Consider the following 20,505-nt stretch of genomic DNA (forward strand, 5'->3'; position numbering starts at 1 on the left):
TCCTAAGTGGCATATAGGATCTGGTCCAATAGGTGAATATAGCTGAAACAGTCTGATACTAGGAATCATAGTGTAATTAAATTCAACATCCTTGTAGGGGGGAAAATACCAAAGAAACCCACCATAGTAGCACTTACCTTTAAAAAGGTGAACTACACAAAAATGAGACCAGTTAAATGGAAATTAAAAGAAACAGTCACAAAAGTGAAATGCCTGCAAGCTCCATGGAAACTTTCTAAAAACACCTTAATAGAGCTTCATACTAAATATGAAATACCAGATAAAAAAAAAACAAAACGAAACAGTAAGAGGACCAAAAAATACCACAACAGAGTAAAAGAGGCAGTTAGAGACAAAAAGACATAATTTAAACATTCAAAGTCAAATTCTGCTGAGAAAAATAGAAAGGAGCATAAACTCTGGCAAGTCAAGCCTAAAAATATAATTAGCAGGCCAAATAAGACTTTGAAGAGCAACTAGCAAAAGACAAAATCTAACTGCAAAATTTCATTTTAAGTACATCAGAAGCAGGAATCCTGTCAAACAATTAGTGAGGCCACTGGGCGATCGAGGTGCTAAATGAGCACTCAAGGAACACAAGGCCATTGCAGAGATGCTAAATTAATTATTTGCATTGACCTTCACTGCAAAGGATGTGAGGGAGATTCCCAGCCATGAGCCATTCTTTTGAGGTGACAAATCTGAGGAGCTATCCCAGATTGAGGGATCAGTAGAGGAGGTTATGGAACAAACTGATAAATGAAACAGTAATAAGTCACCAGGACTAGATGGTATGAAATTGCAGTACTCAAATATGAAGTATGAACTCAATATGAAATTGCAAAAATATTAACTGCGGTATGTAACTATCACTTAAATCAGCCTCAATACCAGATGACTGGTGGATAGCTAATGTGACGCCAATTTTATAAAAGGATCCACTGGCGATCCTGGCAATTACAGGCCAGGAAGTCTAACGTTAGTACCAGGGAACCTGGTTGAAACTACAGTGAAGAACAGAATTATCAGACATAGATGAACACAATACACTGGAGAAGAGTGAACACGTCTTTTGTAAAAGGACATCATACCTCATCAATCTATTAGAATTTTTTGAGGGAGTCTACAAATATGTGGGCAAGGGTGATCCAGTGGATATAGTGTACTTAGACAGGTTTCAGAGTAGCAGCCGTGTTAGTCTGTATCTGCAAAAAGAAAAGGAGGACTTGTGGCACCTCAGAGACTAATAAATTTATTTGAGCATAAGCTTTCGTGAGCTACAGCTCACTTCATCGGATGCATTCGGTGGAAAATACCACTGAATTTTCCACCGAATGCATCCGATGAAGTAAGCTGTAGCTCATGAAAGCTTATGCTCAAATAAATTTGTTAGTCTCTAAGGTGCCACAAGTCCTCCTTTTCTTTTTAGTGAACTTAGACTTTCAGAAAGCCCTTGACAAGGCAAGGTCCCTCACCAAAGGCTCTTAAGCAAAGTAAGCAGTCGTGGGATAGGAGGGAAGGTCCTCTCATAGATTGGTAACTGGTTAAAAGACAGGAAACAAAGGGTAGGAATAAATGGCCAGTTTTCACAGTGGAGAAGAGTGAAGAATGGAGTCCCCCAAGGATCTGTGCTAGGAACAGTGCTCTTCAGCATATTCATAAATGATCTGGAAAAAGGGGTAAATAATAAGGTGGCAGTTTGCAAACAATACAAAATTACTCTAGATAATTAAGTCCAGAGGAGACTGCAAAGAGTTACAAAGGGATCTCACAAAACTGAGTGACTGGGCAACAAAATGGCAGATGAAATTCAATGCTGATAAATGCAAAGTAATGCAATCTCCACTATACATGAAAAATGATGGCTCTAAATTAGCCATTACCACTCAAGAAATATTTTGGAGTCATTGTAGATAGTTCTTGATAAACATCTGCTCAATGTGCAGCAACAGCCAAAAAAGCAAACAATGTCAGAACCTTTAGAAAAGAGATAATAAGACGACAAAAAATATAATGCCACTATATAAACCCATGGTACGCCCATACCTTGAATATTGCATGCAATTCTGGTTTCCCTCAGTCCAAAAAGATATAGTAGAACTGGAAAAGGTAGGGCAACAAAAATGATTAGGAGTATGGAACAGCTTCCATGTGAAGAGAGATTAAAAAGAGTGGGATTGTTCAACTTAGAAAAGAGACTACTAAGGGGGGCACCTGATAGAGGTCTATAAAATCATGACTGGTGTGGAGCAAGTGAAGAGGGAAGTGTTATTTACCCCTTCACATAACACACAAACTAGGGGTCACCGAAGGAAATTAATAGGCAACAGGTTTAAAACAAACACAAGGAAGACCTTCTTCACCCCACATACAGTCAACCTGTGGAACTCATTACCAGGGGATGTTGTGAAGACCAAAAGTATAACTGGGTTCAAAAAAGAATTAGATACATTCCTGGAGGATAGGTCCATCAATGGCTATGGATGTCTCTAAGCCTCGTTCTGCCAGAAGCTGAGAGTGGATGACTGGATAAAGTGTTCTGTTCACTCTCTCTGAAGCACCTGGCATCGGCCACTGTCAAAAGAAAGGACATTGGGCTAGATGGACCATTGATCTGATCCAGCCTGGCTGTTCTTACGTAACTTACACCAGCTGAGGTGGTGGCCCAGTAACGTAACATACCATGAAAAAAGCCTCCAGCAGCTTCTGATTTCACATGCTGGTCTGTTTCTGAGTCACTTACGAAGACTGACCGAGACAGAAACACACACCCCTTGGCTTCAGAGGCACGAGGCCAGCACCTATGAGAACGGGCTTTTCCAACACTCCATTTCCCATCCGATTCCAGCCCTTTTCTAATATGGATTAAGGCCTTGTCATCCCACAAATCTGGTTTCATTAAACAAAGAGTTAGACGGGTGCAAACCCCTCTGTGGGCTCTTCTGCACCAGTTTCACAAGGGCTTATATTTCAGTTTAGCTTAAACCTGGTGCTCCTGTTAGGCTTACGTTAAATGGAAATAAGCCTGGTCTAAACTGAAATGGGAGTGTTCACATAGAGTCTCTTGCATCCATTTAACCAAACCAGTTTAAAAATCATGCTTTAGGTTAAAATTGGTGCAACTGTGTGTGGAGATCAACCTTAAACATCACTAACCCCCTCCCCACAAAATGGCCCTTCTTAAAGGGTGCCAACCTTCCAGGATTGTCCTGGAGTCTCCAGAAACTAAAGATTGTCATGCAATGAAACTTCCAGGAATACATCCAACCAGAATTGGCAACCTTACCTTGTAAATGCTTTCTGATGTGATCAAACAGCCATAAAGATTTAACTGCTGTTAAATGTACATGGCCTATGGTTTGCCCCGGGTACCTCAGTGGGCACACAGGGTTGCTAGGGTTTCAGAAAGGCTGTTCTTTCCTGCCCCAAATAGCTGTCGCACAGGAAGCTGCAATCTGCTCTCCCCCTTGGCCATCCATACGGGGTTAATGAGGAAAATCCTTTGTCCTGTCTGATTTTGCAGGCGAGCTCACTGTTGCCGTGGGCTGTGCAGAGACATTATCCAGACAGAGCCCATGTGTTTACATCTGCCTTGGAAAGTCTCCATGTTAGAGCAGTCAGCCAACGGGGGGTTGGAGCCCTCCACCAGGGCCAGAGACAGGCCCAGCCTGGAATCAGGGCTTGTCTCTGAGGAAGCTCCGGCACGGAGCGCCAGGTCAGGCCAGGCTGCAGGGTTGTTTGCATCACTCTCTCAGGAGAGGCCAAGCAGAACCTTAGGCAAGTGCAGTGTGTGGTTCTCTCATCAGGATACATTTTTCATTAAGTCACTTCCTTTCCCAGCCGGCCAGAGTCTCCACTCTCTTGCAGATTTACAATAAGGCTCTTCTCTCTCCACGACTTTTGTTTGGCTTATGTTTTCTCCAGTCCAAAGATTTTCCCTCCTCCCTGCACAAATCAGCCCCCTGTTGGTATTCGACAGAAGTAAGAGCAGTGGGCAGCATGTCGCCACATGCTAATGAAGGCTCCCCAGCCACTCTCAGCCTTCATTTTCACCCTCAACCCCCTGGACTCTGCACAGGTCCAGCCCCTCCTCTCAGCCTCCAGCCCCTCCCACTCCCTATGCCCCCCCTCCTTTGTCTTTCCTCCACCTCACTTTCAGGTCCCAGGTATAAAGGTGCACACCGGAAACTGCTTTCCGGTTCCCATGCTGTTGCAGTGACAACAGGAGAGGAGAATGTTCCTTGCAAGCCCATCCGAGATCTGTGGGTGATGCACATATGGGGCAGCCGCAAAAACAGGCCCCCAACCGAAGTCCACTAAGTGATCCCGCAAAACTGGGCCAAATTCACCTGTGTGTAATCAAGGGAGCAGCACCAAGGAAGAATGCAGCTCAAGGCTATAACCAATCAGAACACACTGCCTCCGAATGCCCTCATTAATTGCTATCAACACTGCTGGAGTTGCTTTTGCTCTTTTAGGCATAATTGAAATACACGGGGCATGCACATCCATGCCACACAAGCCAACCGAAGAGAGCACCAGGCTTGCAGAAAACTGCCCACCCATCAGAACTTAGAGCAAGCTGAGTCAGACATACAGAAATGGAGACAAGGTCTGAGACTGCTTGGAACTGGTGAAGCTTTCTTGGGCCCCCAAGAACAGAGGTACTGGATGGCCTGACCAGGGCAGGCCCACAAGGGGCAAAAGGCAAGGGGATGATGTCGCTCAGGGTCCCTAGGAATTCAGATCTTGCACCAATGAAAAAATGTAGTGGCCGATGGAGCTTAAAGAGGGACTTGCACACTAGGTCAGACAGCTTCTTTAGAGAACCACGGGAACAATTTACCAAGGGCAGTGGTGGACTCCTCCATCACTGAATTTTTAAATCAAGATGGGACGTTTTTCTGAAAGCTCTGTCCTAGGAATTATGTTGTGGAAGTTCTATGGCCTGTGTTGTGCAGGAGGCCAGACTAGCTGATCACAACAGTCTCGTCTGGCTTTGAGATCCATGAATCACTTCTTAGCCACAAAAAGAAAAGGAGTACCCGTGGCACCTTAGAGACTAACAAATTTATTAGAGCATAAGCTTTCGTGAGCTACAGCTCACTTCATCGGATGCATCGATGAAGTGAGCTGTAGCTCACGAAAGCTTATGCTCTAATAAATTTGTTAGTCTCTAAGGTGCCACGGGTACTCCTTTTCTTTTTGCGAATACAGACTAACACGGCTGCTACTCTGAAACCTGTTCTTAGCCACAAGCCACCTTCTCTCGTCCCCTGGTGCCACTGCTGCAGGAACCTGGCTGTAAACACGAGATTAAGCAATCGCATAATCCTGTGGCAGTAGCAGACCTGTTCATAAGGGCAGTGCACATAGCAGCTTAGGCCTAGACTAGACTGGCAATTTTTGCTGGCATAGCGAGGTCAGTTGGGGTGTGATGTTTTGCCGACATAGCTGTACCAGCAAGAGCCGCAGAGCAGACCCATTTATACCAGCAAAAAAGTGCTTTTGCCGGTAGAGCTTATTTTGCTGGGGAATTGGCATAAGCCCGATCAGCAATAGGACTTTTTTTTACAGGCACACCCTGTGTCTGCACTAAGGATATCCATGCGGCAAAACATTTAAGCATAGACAAGGCCTTGGAAAGTTCTATGCCTGCTCTCTCGCTCAGGTTTCTGTGCCAACGTTTCAGAGCCCGCCTGCCTCTGTGCTGCAGGAAATCTGCCCCCGGCTGCTTTCTTAGCTCGCTTCAAGCGCCGGAATCTGAGAGATGGCAAATAGAGAAACAGATTCATATTTTCCCTCTCCTGCCCAGCAGTATTTGTGCAGCGCATTAGTTCCTGTAAGAGGATTTCTCAGACCTTCCTGACTCTTTCATGTAAGGAAAGTTAATAGCCGCTTTCAGCCGGAGCAAACTGCCAGCCAGTGTTTACAGAGTATGGGATTGATTTACCATGAAAGCTACTTTTCTCTCTGACTCCAGGCAACGTTACACCAGAGCCTTTCAGGGCTGGAGTAAACTAATATGTCTCGGCTCCTCAGCAGCCGCCTGCCTCTCTCCCTCTCTGAATTTCCACACATGGGGCCTAAAATAATCAAGGGAGGTGGCCGTGATCTGAACACAGGCTCTCAGTACTCCTGCCAGGTATAGCACTGGGCTGCTTTCTAAGGCTTCCTTTAGACTTCACCAGATCCCACAGAGCAGGGCAGAATGATATGGAAATGGGTCTGTGCTGTCTCAGCAGCACCCTGCACTATGTTCCCCTGGGGGACTGGGAAGACAGTGACCATTTCAGCCTCATTTCCCCCCACTGCACCCCCATCTTCAGTCTCGACAATTTTAACCCAGAGCAGAAGGGAAAGCTGCACACGTGGCTGGTGCATTTTCTGAAGACAGGGTAGGAGTCCAGTTACCTGCTGGATCTGAAGTGCTGGTATCCACACTAGTCCACTTGTGCTTTGAACTCCCAACCAGGAGCCAGCAGAGACCCACCGAGGTTTGCAATAGAGTCACCCTGGCATTTGGATGGCATTGTAGCTGCTCACCCCGAGGCTGCATTTGGCCCCATTCAACACCATCCCCCTGCAATAGCTAGCACGGCATGGCTGCTTGGCACACCAAAGAGCAGATTGCCCTGTAGGAGGCAATCATCAGGTGTCTGAACTCAGATGTATCCATCCAGTGCTCTTTAGGGTGCAGGCCATCATCTCCAATACCAGTAGACAGAGGATAAAGTTAATTCCAACACAGAAAGACTGTAACCCCCTCTCCCCTTGAGTAGTAAAGCACTGGGATCAATGCACTCGGTGTAGATTGGAACCAGCAACAGGGTCACGCAGCAGCCTGAGTCACAGCAGAGGTCCCCAGGAGCTGATTTCCAGCACTCAGGAATGCCCAGTGCCCTCTCCCTGTCATTCCCTATGAACACAGAGCCAGTGCTCTGCCTCAGCATCCACTCAGCTCACAGCAAGTGCTACCACTGCTGGCAAAGAGGAGCAACCAGCTCCCGGCCACATGCGCACACAGGCTACTCTGCTTTCAGCAGGCAGAGGGATGGCTGGTGTAGCTCCTTGAAAAACACGGCTATTATAAGCCAGCAGCTGGTCTCTAACCTGCAGGCCGTGAAGAGTGGGTGCTCTCTATGGCACATGTGGGTGGTCCCTGAAGGTGGGGAAGCATCTCTCAGTCTCCAGGCAGCGACAGTGGTTGGAGCCTGGCTCAGGACTCTAAGAGGACTGGGGAGGTTTTCTGACTCTCAACTCCAAAAAAACGAAGCTTCTTTCAGTTGCTTCCTGTCCATCTCTGGTGTAAATCCAGCCAGGATGAAACCCATTTGGGGTGCCAGACACTGGAGAGGGAGCCAACGCCACACAGGGACAGGACCCAAGTGCAAAGTGGCCTGGAGGGGAGATCTGGTGCTAATCAACACAAAGCCCAACAGCCACAGACAGACCAAAGCAGCCTGGATACAGAATGGGGCAGATGCGAACAAGCAGCCACCACAACTGTGTTTCAGCTCCCCGAATCCCTCCCTCATCCCCTTTTCATAGAGCCATCCCCCTTTGCGGCCATGTGGAATGGGCCAATAGGAGACCTATGACGACAGACGTAGCTCATGATAGGGAAATCTTTGAGACCCACCACGGTGCAGCATTTCAGCAGAGCACAGGCAGAGACACCTGCGTTTGCTGCAGCAGAACCAGACCAACCTTTCGTTCACCAGATGCTTTCATCTGGTGCAGGGGCCCGGAGAACTCGACCCCTCAGCGCTAGCCCCTGCCACGTACAACGATGGCACAGGGGAATTTGTGCTCTCTGTTGCAGGGGCACGGAGTCCTACAGCTTCTCGGTGTCATGCAGGGCAAGGATGGCAGAGCCTTATGCTATCACCTTGTCAAGCGTGGTGACACACAGCACGCTCCAGGGGAATTCTGGGAGGCCCCTCTGACAGGAGTGTGGTGCTAAGTACTTGCTCAGGCTCCATCTTGGGGCACAAGGCCATCTGCATTACCAGGATGGAGACACAAACCAGGACACAGCATGCTCCTTTCACTAACCTCCTGCTACAGCACCCCGCACTGAGAGCCGACTCCTCCCCCGATCGCCCCCAGTGTATCCTCCCCAGCCATCTGGTTACTATCAGCTGACACTCATTTACAAGTGCTGTGTGAGAGTTCACAAGGCATGGCTCTCAATCAGAAGTTTAACCCCTTTCCTGGCATGCAGACGTGTTCCAGCCCTTGCCCCCCCAAACCTGCTCGCACTCCAGAGGCCAGAGTCCTTCAGAGCGAAGGGAACCAGTCCTGTTCAGTCTGGGAATTCACAGAATACAGAGCAATTCTGGCTCAATATTTGCCTGGCGTTCTCCTGAGGGCTCTGTGAGCCAGCAGGCAGTGGCCAAACAGGGCCAAATGGCTTGGAGTTGAAACTAGAAAAATTCAGACTAAATGTAAAGGGCAAAATGTTCAATGTGGAGATCACGAGATGAGGTTCTCTAGCCTGGATAAAGCAGGGAGTCCGACTGGATGATCCGAATGGTCCTTTGGGCTTCAGGCCAAAATTCTAACATGTCGGTGGCTGAATCCAGATGCCTAAATCCAACCAGGGATCCTGCTGGTTACCCGGTGCCTGTGCAGAGCTCTGCTAACTTCAGCCAGGCTTTCTGCAAATGCAGAGGAGACTGGGGCCTGATTTTCAGAGCTGCTAAGCCATGAAAGTCAAAGGGAACTGCTGCACCCAGCACACCTTTTGGAAAAAAATCCCAGCCTTTTTCTTCTAACTATCTACATACCTATCACCATTGTGGCTGAGCGCTGTAAGGTCATTAGCAGAAATATCATCATACAGAGGGAGCGCTGAGATGTGGCAGATTAAGCGACTTGCCCAAGGTCCCACAGGAAGTCTGTGGCTGAGCCAGGAATTGAATTCCGGTCTCTTGAGCCCCCATCCAGTGTCCTGGCCACTAGCCACTCCTTTTTCCCCATACCTAAGTGTGGATTTAGGAGCTGAATTTTGGACTTCAACGTTGGAAAGTTCTGGAATGAATTTCTGTATGTGATAAAAGCACAAATGATATTTACGAAGCATAGATTTTTCTATTCAAAAATAAATTAAAAGCAGTATCTGGTGGCCTGAAGGATCCAAAGTGCTTCAGAAAATTTACGAACTGCTATACCAACGAGGGACACACAAGGCAATGCTTTATCGCTCACTGAACTACAGCCACATGCTGGATGGTACATAAGCGCTGTTCAACAGCACCAGTTTAGGACAGAAAGTGAAGAGTGTTGTATCTGACCATGAAGCTGCTGGGGGACTTTAGGTCAGCAGCATGTAACTACTCAAGCTGGAATTGGGCAAGGACATAAGCAGTACTAATCACCAGAACCAGGGGTTAGCATGTTGAAGTCGGCAATTAGCAAATGGGAAGTGCCATTTAGACAGTCAAATAACAAGCCCCTCTCTAAACACTCCCTTTACCGATCCAGCTTATTAGTTAGGTTATTAGTTATTAGTTATTAATTAGGTTATTAGGTTACTAGTAGGTTATTAGTAGTTACAAGGCCCCGGGAAGCCCTACACAGTCTGCAATGCACTGGCCAGACCGGGGAGAGGGTATTTTAAAAAAAGAAATAACTCTAGATGTATGCATTTTACTAATACTGGACTGACCCCCTTGTTTGCAGCCCCAGAGGAATGAACGTGCCATAGAGAGCCAACTCCCCTTGGTGTCTCTGCAGGCTGGGTATGAAACACACTGGTGGGGGCAAAGCAAGGAAGCTCTTTGATTTGGGTGCTAGCCAAAGACTTGGGAGACCTGGGTTTGAGCCCTTGCTCTGCCATAGATTTCCAGTGTGACCCTGGGCAAGTCACTTAACCTATCTGTACCCCAGTTCCCATCAGTAGCACGGGGATAACAGTAGGCAAGTGTCTTTATCTAAGCAGCTGCATGTCTGTTGGCCTGTGTATAGAATAGGTGTGTAAAGGAGCCTAGACATTCATGCTCATCTTGGGAAAAAATAAATCCAAGCTTCTCAAAGCACCTTACAGTCCTGGTTCAAAAGCTTAAACTAAACTCCCTTTCGCCCCCCACCATACTGCAGTGCTGGTCTGTATCATCACACACGTCCCACTTCACAGGCACAGAGAGATGAAGCGACTTGCCCAAGATCACACTGGGATTCTGTAGCAGAGCCAGGAACGGAACTCGGAGCTCCAGCCTCACACTTCCCTGTTTTAGCCCCCAAACAATCTGCCCCCTCTGGCTTTACCTGTTTTAAACAGAGGGCTTGAATGCAGACTATCCCGCATAGCTCACCGCTCACTTCCAGACACGTTCAGAGCAGCGGATCACTATTGCTGAGGACCGCGGCATTTTGATTGAAACCATTCCCAGTTAATCTAAACCAGATCATTCCTCTGGAAGCAAAAGCATGCTGAGTATTAACTGATACCAGCGACAACATGGGCTCTGCACCCAGGCTGATTAACCACCACTCCCCACTGCAGCCTCTGGCCACTGGCCTCTCCTGCTGCAGCACAGGGGATGCTCCTGTCTCCCTGAATTACATTCCTGGGAAGCTCCCATCTGTATATGAGCCATCACGTAAACCGGGTGGAACACAAGGCCTGCACATCTCCATGGCTCAGCTCAGACCCAACCTGAAGGCTTATTTACTTGGGCACTTCAAATGTGTGCTTTAGCTTCGAGTCTCTTCCATGCGAGCTGCCTATAAAGCTCCCTGGGATGTTTGCACTAAAGGGCCCTACAGGGTCTGCATTGATGGACTGCTGATGTTCTGGAAATGAACAAGAGAGTCTGTCCTCCTCGGAGCCTCTTTGCTGCAACGCTCAATGTTGCACTTGGATCCGTCTCTGCTAGCTGCACTCAACCCAAATATATACTTAATCAAATCCACAGCATGGTCTAGGGGCAGGGGCTTTTCAGTACAATGCAGAAGCAGGTGCAACGCTCCTGGGCTTGGCACCGAGAGGCTTTCCGCCTGCAACTCCTAAGCGAGGAGTGCAAGAAACTATTCGCTGTAGCGTGCCAGCCAAATGCCAGAGTTAGCTAAGTATGTTGGATACAGCCCAGATGGGCGGGGGACACTATTCAGAAAGCAGTAGAGTCGCTGTGTCTTTAAAATTAAATCACAGGGTAAAAGCATCAGAGCTTTATTCCTCTCTCCAGGGTGCACATTTCATTTTGTTAATTAAATCCCTGAAACTGCTGGGAAGACTAAGGCCCTACCATAACAACTGCTCTGGCAGGTCAACGGGGCGTCCCCTCCCTAGCCCATCGCAGAGGGAGGTGCAAGAAACACCATTATGGAGTAACTTACCCACAGGGGACGCTTCTTCCGAAATCCCATCAGTTACTGGAGGGTTCATCCCAGGGAGGGTTGATGTAGCAAGGCCAGATTCCCGTGGAATCAATGTAGGAGACACAAACGTGGTCTAACAGTTACTTAGCAGGAAGACCGGGATACAGGGTTCCTGGGTTCTTGTTGGACGCAGTCAATGGGAGGCATGATGCTCCTACGTCCCGCAGGTGGAATTGGGAGGGTTAGTTTATGCCTGGCTCCATCACACTGGCAAGCATCTTCTCGCACCCAACCACAGCACCTGAGATTCAGACTCTGGGGGACTCCTGGGGTGCACATAGCCTGCACCTTTACAAGGGAAAGGCCCCAGATTAATTTGCCCCACAGAGAGTCAGGAGCTGGCTGTTTGTTTCATCTTTAAACTGAACTAGTCAACCTGTTTGTGAGGAATCAGAACAGCCCTGCCCTGCCGAGCCACGGCATCATCAATGCGCCACGGCTACAATTCAGAGAAAGCCCAATTCCCCATCACTGCTCAGCTGAGACACTGCACTGTCCGAAGGGGACACCCCTTTCCCTCCAGGTCACAAGCTCAGATCCAGCCAGGTCCGAAAGCCATTCCCACCCGGTGGCTGTTAGTGCGCCTGAGCTAAGTGAGTCTGGACTGGGACCCAGCAAACAACAGGCATCTCCAGCACACAAGGGAAATGTGACACACGCACCTGGGGGCTTCTCAGAGCAGGTTAGATTGGTGGGAAAGGACAGTTCCAAGCTGATCTGTTTCTAATGAGCGCGGCGATCCCAGCTGCATTCCAGCCCTGCCGAGACTCATTAATCTCATGATGTAGCTGCAAATCATTAGAGAGGCTGAGCTGAAACCCCAGAGCACCGGGCATCTCCAGGGCACCCACTCTGTGCCCACCTGACGCACAGATAACAAGCAGCACATGGCCTATGCTCAGGTGATGGCAGGCAAGACAGACAAGAGACCACAGCTCCATCCAGAGGGGTCCGAGTCATGGCTGCCCCTGGCTGTTCATCAGAACAATGACCATACAACCCAACAGCCAGAGATGCCAAGGCATGCTAGAAACTATACATCTACAAGGGTCAGTCACTGGCCAGGAAAATGCAGCCACCTCAGGGATGGATTGTGACAACTGCACTCATATTCTGTGCTACGTTTCTCAATCACAACAGATGGGCTGGATAGTGTATGTGCATTTAAATGACACCCCAGCTTCAAGATTTCCATGCAGCTCCTCGCCCCTGTATTCCTGCTGCCATCAGCTGGACACTTTCCCACAGGAAGAGGCACAAGGCTGATGGGTAGGAGGGGGAGTGGGACCAGGCCAGCAAACTCAGCTTTCTCTAGGAAACAAATCCTGGGGTTTATTGCCTGGTAAATGCAGAGAAAGGGGAGCAACTCCCATCCCTGCTAACTCCCCAGACCTCCTCCTGTGCCTGCACACACACATCACACCACTGTGGACAGCCAAAAGGAGATCCAGGATGGGATGGGCCTTGCAGATGCTCAACACCTCTGAAAAAAACAGGGTGCACGTTTCCACAGAGAAACGCCAGCAGCCAATCCTCCTTGGGCGCTGCCATTGTGGGGACAGACTCCTGCTCCCCTCCCCGTCCCTCCCTCTGTCCAGCTATCGAGGGCAAGGGTTCACCATGTTATCTCTGCAGCTCCAAATCAAGCCAATGAAAAACAATAACAGCCCTTGTCAAGGACAATTACTTTCCGAAGAGCACGCTGCGCTACTCACTGGAGCGAGTGGCAATCGGGGGGAGGGAGGGAGTGCATGGGAGGGCAAAGGGGGGACGCGGAAACATGCTAAAGAGGGAGCAGCCCACCCCCCACCTGATGGCTCGGGGCTCCCGGCGTGATTTGAACATTCCAGAGGTGACCAGGAGGTTAATGCCGCTCTGCGCACACTGGGATCAGGACGTGCTGTTTGTTCAGGGCTACGAGAAGAATGAGACTTTAAAGAGATTTTCAGCACCCAGGGGTCCAATCCAATTAGACAAGAGTTTTTCAGATTTGTATGCAAAGGGGTGGGAGGGTGGAAGAAAAGGCAGGAACTCAGAAGTCAAGTTCAAGGATTGTGTAGAACAAACATGGAGGCTGTTGACGCAGGAAATCAAATCTCCAAGAGGGTATATTTTCAGACCATCCTTGGCTGTGATACTTCCCCCATTGAACGTGTTGCTTAAGGAGTCAGATCTATAAAGTAAATTTTTAAACATATTCCAGGCTGTTTTCTACCCTTATGGGAGCATGAATCCCCTCCCATCAATGAGAGCTTTGCGCCAGGATCTAGGGGAGGATATGACCCGACACTTTGAAAGAAAATGGGGAAGGAGAATAAAACAATTTGAGATTAAAGGGACAGCGACAAATAATTTAGGCCCCAAATTTAGAGTGTAGTTAAAAAAAACAACTGGGCAAAGCCAAATATTAACAGGGGATTTTCTGGTTTGTTTGTTTGTTTTTAAAAAGCAGTTCATTGTAAAGAATGTTTGGACAAAACTCCCCTACAGTGTTTGCAACCCAAACATCACAGCATCATGCTATGCTAGCACATGGGCATCGGAAAAGGAAACTGACTCCACAGAAAGTTGCTTGCAGTGCTGATGCAGCCATGCTGGTCCCAGCATACGAGAGAGACAAGGAAGGGGAGGGAGTATCTCTTATTGGACCAACTTCCGTCGGTGGAAGGTACAAGCTTCCAAATGACAGTTTCTAGTCCCCGTTTTCACTGTCCAAGGTGAGTGATGTGCTGAAATCAAGTGCAGTGGTGAGAAGGAGAGAATTCTTTCCACGGTAACTATCTCAGTCTCAGGTGTTAGTCACACAGATCAGGACATCTGGCTTTCACCAATACATTTGGAGGAGGCTTCCCAAAACAGCCTAGGGGATTCAGGCACATCTTTTTCCTTAACTTTAACAGAAGGAATGTAACCAAATCCCCTAGGCTGCACTGACAATTTCAGCCACAGCTTTGAATCTGGCAAGTTTCCCATCCAGACACACTGGAGACAGGCTCAGAAAAACGGCACTGCCGTTAAGCCTAAAGCCTGCAGCCCAGTCAAGCCAAAAGATGCATACTGTTCATGTAACTTGTTGGTTTGCTTAGAGTAGCACTTGCACTGGGCCAGGTGCATTGCAGCCATTCGAGGGGCAGTCCCTGCCCACCCTTGACAAGGAAGACAATACCAAAGCCAGAATTTGCACCCCCCACACTTGGGGCTGGATTAGCTCCGCAGGTTGGGTGAATGTTGGCTGCTGAGCTCTGCTGAAAATCTGGCCCCAGCACTGGGAAATGTGGCCTCAAGTCCTTTCGGAAATGTGGCCCTCAAAAAGGAGAGTATAAACGCATGTGCCAGGGACACACGTATATGCAAATGTATCAGAAACAGCTGGAAGCCCCCCACCAATCTCTCAGTTTCCTGCTCAGACTGCAGCCAGTGCATGCTATGGAAAGTTTCTGCAGGGAAAGGCAAGCTTTGCTAGCTGCGTTCACAGGACAGCCCTGCCTGCTTCCCAGCATGTCACATACATTCCAGAAGCTCCATCTCCTGACGGAGCAGCTGGGATCTGCTATTGGCTAAGGCAGGTGCATGCCATATAACGAGACCATGGTTCACGTTAATAAATGCTTCCTGAATTGGAGCTAATGAAACCCAGGCTTGCGCCAGGCCTGGCTCTCCACGGGGAGTAACCAGCAGTACCAGAGCAGAGCTCCCAAGCCTGCTGGGCCAGGCCACTTCGCCTCCATTACGGGGATGCTTTCTTCACCAGACCCACTGTGAATGGGAACCGTACTAGCTGCTTCACTGGCTACAGGGAGCGTGACCCTTATTCCCCACTTCCTCCTGAATCCCCTCCCTCCCAGTGTTCTCAGCCCCACCCTTATAGCCCCTCATTCTCCATTAGCAAAACACACCCTGCCTCTCCCAGCCCCATCCTGACTCTGCCTATTCCATCACCTAGCATCTCTGGGACGCTGCTCAGGCAACCTTCGGACAATGCCGGACACTCCCTTTCACCCACATTGGAACGTGGGACCCGGCACTTACAGGGGTCTGTTCAGCCCTTTTCCTCTACAGCCCAGTCGATGGAGTCACAGATACCTGCAGGGCCAGGTGTGCCGAAGGGAAATAGCCCCACTTAGAGCCTGCCTATTGCCAGTGTAGCTCAGAGCACTTTGCCAAGGTGGGTGGCTATCAGTACGCCCAGACCGGAGGAGAAATGGGGCCACACAGACAGTTTTGCAATTCAGAAGCCTAAAATCGGGCACCTCAGTCCTTCCCGTGGCCCCTCAGTACAAATGACCTGACACGCTGAGCGCTCACTCTCCCAGCCTCCCCCCAAAGTCAGCGGGGACCATGGGTGCCACTCAGCACCTCTTTGCACTCGGTCGCGCGACCCCCGGACAATTGCTCTCACGGCCCCAGCTCCCTGCATGGCTATGAAGCTTTAAGACAGCCACATGCCTCCCTCCCTGCCGGCAAGTCATTAGCAGCCTTGGTGAGTGCTGCAGAGGGGACTCAGAAGCCCAGCGTGAATGAGGTATTTGTGTGCACTCCCCGCCAGCTGCGCAGGGGCTCAATGCATGTCACTCGGGCCTGACACAGTACAGTAGAGCTCTCTTCTATGGCCTCTCCCGCTTTCCTCCTCCACATGTCCTCTCTTCTCGCCACTCCTAGGACACAGCTCTGCTACCTGCACAGCTTTGTTCAGCTTGCAGAAAGAGCAGGCCCAAACCAGGTCTTGCAGAAGCTTTTCTTTTAGAAGCTAGCAAGGTGGATGGGTGTGCTGCAGATAGTCCAGGAGGCAGGGACAGCAGGTGTGCCATGTGGGGGTTAGGGGAGGGGTTGCAGGAATTGACACCTGGTTCAGGGCTTTGTTTTTAAGCCAAATAACCTTCATTAACCAGCAAGAGACATTTGCAAGAGCCCAGATCCCACCTCCCCAGTCCCACTGCCATAATCTGGGCACTGTTTAGTTACCCCTCCTTGCTCTCCATTACGCATTTGCACAGAAGTTAGGGAATAGCTTGGTTTTACAGACTGTACCAGTTCCTGAGTGTTCTGCTACCGGTGCTAGGAAGGTACAGGGCAGGGGCAAGTAGCCACAATTTCCCCAACCGTAAAACAGCAGTGAGAACACTGGTTCTCAATGGGGCTAGTTACCGTCTGTAGATCACAGAGCTCCTTGGACAAAAGCAGCAAGGGTGCATCATCGTCAACTTTCATATCAGTCGAACTGCTCCTGCTGCTGACTCCCCAAGTGACAGCAGAACCCTCTTCCACATACGTTATACACACCCACCCTTACACCAGAGAACTCTAGACTGGCCAGAGAGCATGTCAGACATACCCCTGTAGTGCACTTCATTCCCACAGGACCTCAAGGCACATGGATCTAACACCTTAGAGAAATGCAACCTCCTCTGGGGTGGGGAGCGACAGCCAACAAACTCACTGCAGTAAGAGTGAAGAAAAACACTGGCCACGCATGGCGTGGCAAAGCCCTGTTTTCAAACCTGTACTGTGGGATCCCGAACACCCTCCTGGCAAGGAGCTGCAAGGGGAGCCGGTCCCACAGTAACATGAATGTAAAAACCGGGCCCTGACATCATTAAGTGCTTTTCTCCTCCGGACGAGGGATTGGTTGACTCAAGCTTTATTGTTTCCCCTTTTAAAGGCATTGCAGCCCAGCTTCCCAGCAGGGATGGAGACACAACATCTTTATCTCTATCATCTTCACACACACACACCCCCGAGAGCATTTAGTCCAGGTCTTGGGGAGCACGGCGCGGATCCTCATCCACGGGACAGCCATTTACAGCCCCGCTGTGGTCTAGCTTTACCAGCTACTGTCTCGTCAGAGACCGCTGGGGAACCTCAGCTCCCTCCCGGGACACAGAGCACAGGCTCCACTTACAGTGTCACTCAATACATCAAGCCAGAGTCCCCGATTCACAGCTGGAATGCAGGAGTCCTTCGGAAAGGCAGCGTCTGGGAACAAAACCCCCTCAGTGTGCGGACCCCTCTCCTACAGACCTACAGATCAAATCCATATGGGGGCCATAAATCTCCCCTTATTAAAGGCTCCCACCAGAGAGATGCCTTTCACAGAGAGATAAGAACATTGACTTTGTTCAAGGGACAATGTCGCTTTTCATACGGGACCCCACAAATCAATGCCCCCTCAGATCTTCCAGCCCAAACGTGGCTATCCAATGAGCTTCTGAAGTGGAACACATTTCCTGGAGTCCCCGAGAGAACCTCTCCCTTCGCTCCCCGAGACCATTTCTTTCTTCTGACACCCTCCACGCTGCGCCAGAGCAGCTGCATTCTCCACCCAAATTGTTCATTTTCCACATCCCAGGGCAGGGCTGCAAACACTGCTGGGGGGGACTCCTGAGTACGAGCGTGGGGATTTAGGGCTGGTTGAAGGTGAGAGCCCGACAGCCAAGAAGCAACACAAACTTCCTCACTCCTTCCTGTCTCCCTTACACATGCACAAGCTTTGGTGACCTTGGGCACCCAACTGGAGAAGTCTTCAGGGAATCTGATTCTCAGTAAGAGCTGAGCATCCAGCCTCTGAAAATCAGGCCCCTTCAAGGCATCTCAAAGGTGGGTGCCAAAACCCTCTAGACACTTTGGAAAAGTTCAGCCATGTTCCTCACACCTGTCCTGGCGAGACCTCCCGTCCAGGACAGCGAGACACCCATCTCCTTGGCCTCTTTGCTGAGGCTGCGAGCCGAGGGGCAGTGTGAGACAATTGTGCTGCTAGTGTTTGAAGGGTGAATGCTGGCCCACTGGGAATTGGACTCAGACCCTCCCAACTTGCATCACACAGCCCACCACAGTGGGGATATGGGGATCGTTTTTGGTCTACAGGTTGGGCTTTAACCAGCACCCCAGAGAGGAAAGACTCTGCCCTTTAGCCACTCATCCACATAGCCATCTCATGCAAAGTGATTTTAGACACCGAACAAGCCAGAGATTGCACGGCAAGCTCAGATGCACCCATTTTCACGAAGAGGAAGACACAGGCCGAATGCCTCACATGTTGACACACATCAGCTGCTCCCCCATGCTCCCATCAGCCAGTGCTGTGGAGTTTTAAGTGCCATTTCCCCCATATTTATAGCAACAATGAAAAGCAGGTTACACTGGGCTGTGTATTTCATTTCATTACCAAAACCCCTCCAACACCAAGCCGTTCCCCCTCCCCCATTTCCCTTCATAGCAGCAAAATAATCTCCCTTCCCCCCTCTGCGCCCATTTAATTTTTGCTCTGCTTTGGTCACTAATTTCCCAATCCCTCATTAGGAGCCCAGAGCTGCTCAGAGCTCACAATGGCCCGCCTGGCACTTACAGCTTCTCGAGAGCACGCAGTCCGAAGAAAGAGCCATTCTTCAGCGCCGTTATCTTGTTGTTACTCAAAAGCCTATGGGGGGAAAAGAAAGGGGGAAAGGGGGGTTATTCAACCTGAGTTAAAGCAGCAGCAAGTGCCTGAACGACCGGCTGGGGCTGGGTGTGTGGTCCGGAGGGGGCAGCTTCGTTAGCCACAGCCAGATGTGGGGAAACAAAACTGGAGATACCACAACGTACATGCTGAGACGTCACAGCTTTGTCACGTTCACAGCCAGAAGGGACCATTTGATCATCTAGTCTGGCCTCCTGTATCTCACAGTCCCATACGAAAAGTTACGGCCCATTAGCAGCCCTCAGCAGCGCCCCAGCTCCTCAAAACGGCGACAGTGCCATCGTGCAGGGAGACAGGAGTCTGAGGGAAGGAGGAGCGGGGGGGGGGGCAGGGGTGTAGGAGCGCTGCGTGTGATGAGACAGAGCGAGCTAGTGTGGGGCGAGGAGAGGCAGTGGGGTGAGCCAGAGGAGGGTGGCACGAACAGGGATTCAGACTCTGTCTGCCTCCCAGCAAGGCGGCAGGGCAGGGAAGCAGCAGCTCTTTCCGAGGGGGTTGAATGGGGAAGGGGGGCTGGTGTGCTGGGACCAGGGGCTGTCCCACTTGCGGGCAGTGTGGAAGGGGGCGAAGGTGGGAGTGGAAGGAGGAGAGACACGGGGTGGAGACGCTGGCCCCGCTGGCAGCGTAAAGCGTGGGTCAGGGTGGGATAGGAAATGGCATCTGACAACCCCTGGGAGACCCCTACCTGACAGGTGTGTGGGGGGAGCACCGGATAGGAAGCAGGGTCTGGACGGCCAGGTGGAGGCGCACACGTGGGGCCAGTGGGAATGAGGCGAGGGCCGTGGGGCAGGCGAGAAGGGGGCCTTAGTAGCTGCGGCCTGGCAGGGTCAGAGGGCAGTGAGGTGGGACCCAAAGGGGCCAGCGAGAAGGCAATTGGAGCACTGGCGGTGAGAGGAGCCCAGGGCTGAACAGAAGCCATGGGGGCCTCAGTGTGTTCTGGAGCAAGAGGCAGCAGCAGCCCAGCTGTGTCGGGAGGAGGCCGAGGGTTCCCCTGAGGTTGCAGGGAAGGGGCACTGGGCTCGGGAGCCTGCCAAGTCTGCATGTCACACACTTCTCATTAAACAACAGAGGAAACCAGCGCCTGGGATTGTCCAAGTGCATGAGCATCCTCCACCGCAAGCAGCTCCTGGAGACAAGGGAACACGCCGTCGGCTGGAGGGGCTGCCAGCGGCGGGGCTGGTCACGAGACTCCCGTTCCCTCCTTACTCGCCTACATTCCTGCATTCGTCCCCAACTCTGCCAGCAGCCCTCAGAACCCACAAATCCCTCCACGGTCTCGACGCTCTAAAGACCTGACTAGAGATGGACGCTGTGGTACAGCCACCCCAGTGGCTGCCGTTGCTACGAGAATTACAACATTGCTCCAGCAAGTAGTGTAGAAGGGGCCATGAAACAGGTTAGGGCCCTGAGGCTGCCCAAGCCGGGATCAGCCTTGGACGTGGTTCAGAAATACCCCACAGTTTGGAGATTACGTGTCTCGCACTCCTGACAGGCTGCTGCTAGACTTGGAACAGCTCTCTGACTCAGCTGTTCCCTGTTCCTCTCCCCACTTCCCTCACTCCCATACCAGCCCTGGCTCTGTCTCCCTGCCTGGGGGCCGCAAGGATCAGAAAGCTGTTCTGCAGGTCAGGGAGCCATTTGTCCCCTCAGTGCATCCCTGAGCGGGGCTC

General features: G+C 50.5%; 1 protein-coding gene across 1 annotated transcript in view; it reads right to left on the minus strand.

Moving 5' to 3' along the window:
* The window catches only part of ADGRA2 (adhesion G protein-coupled receptor A2), a 108,190-nt gene that overhangs the window by 44,270 nt on the left and 43,415 nt on the right, over positions 1 to 20,505 (minus strand). The window contains 1 exon segment of the mRNA XM_043502918.1: positions 18,728 to 18,799. Within this exon segment, the coding sequence (XP_043358853.1) occupies positions 18,728 to 18,799 (72 nt within the window).

Source organism: Dermochelys coriacea, chromosome 26 (assembly GCF_009764565.3).
Source record: "Dermochelys coriacea isolate rDerCor1 chromosome 26, rDerCor1.pri.v4, whole genome shotgun sequence".
Taxonomy (NCBI): domain Eukaryota; kingdom Metazoa; phylum Chordata; order Testudines; family Dermochelyidae; genus Dermochelys; species Dermochelys coriacea.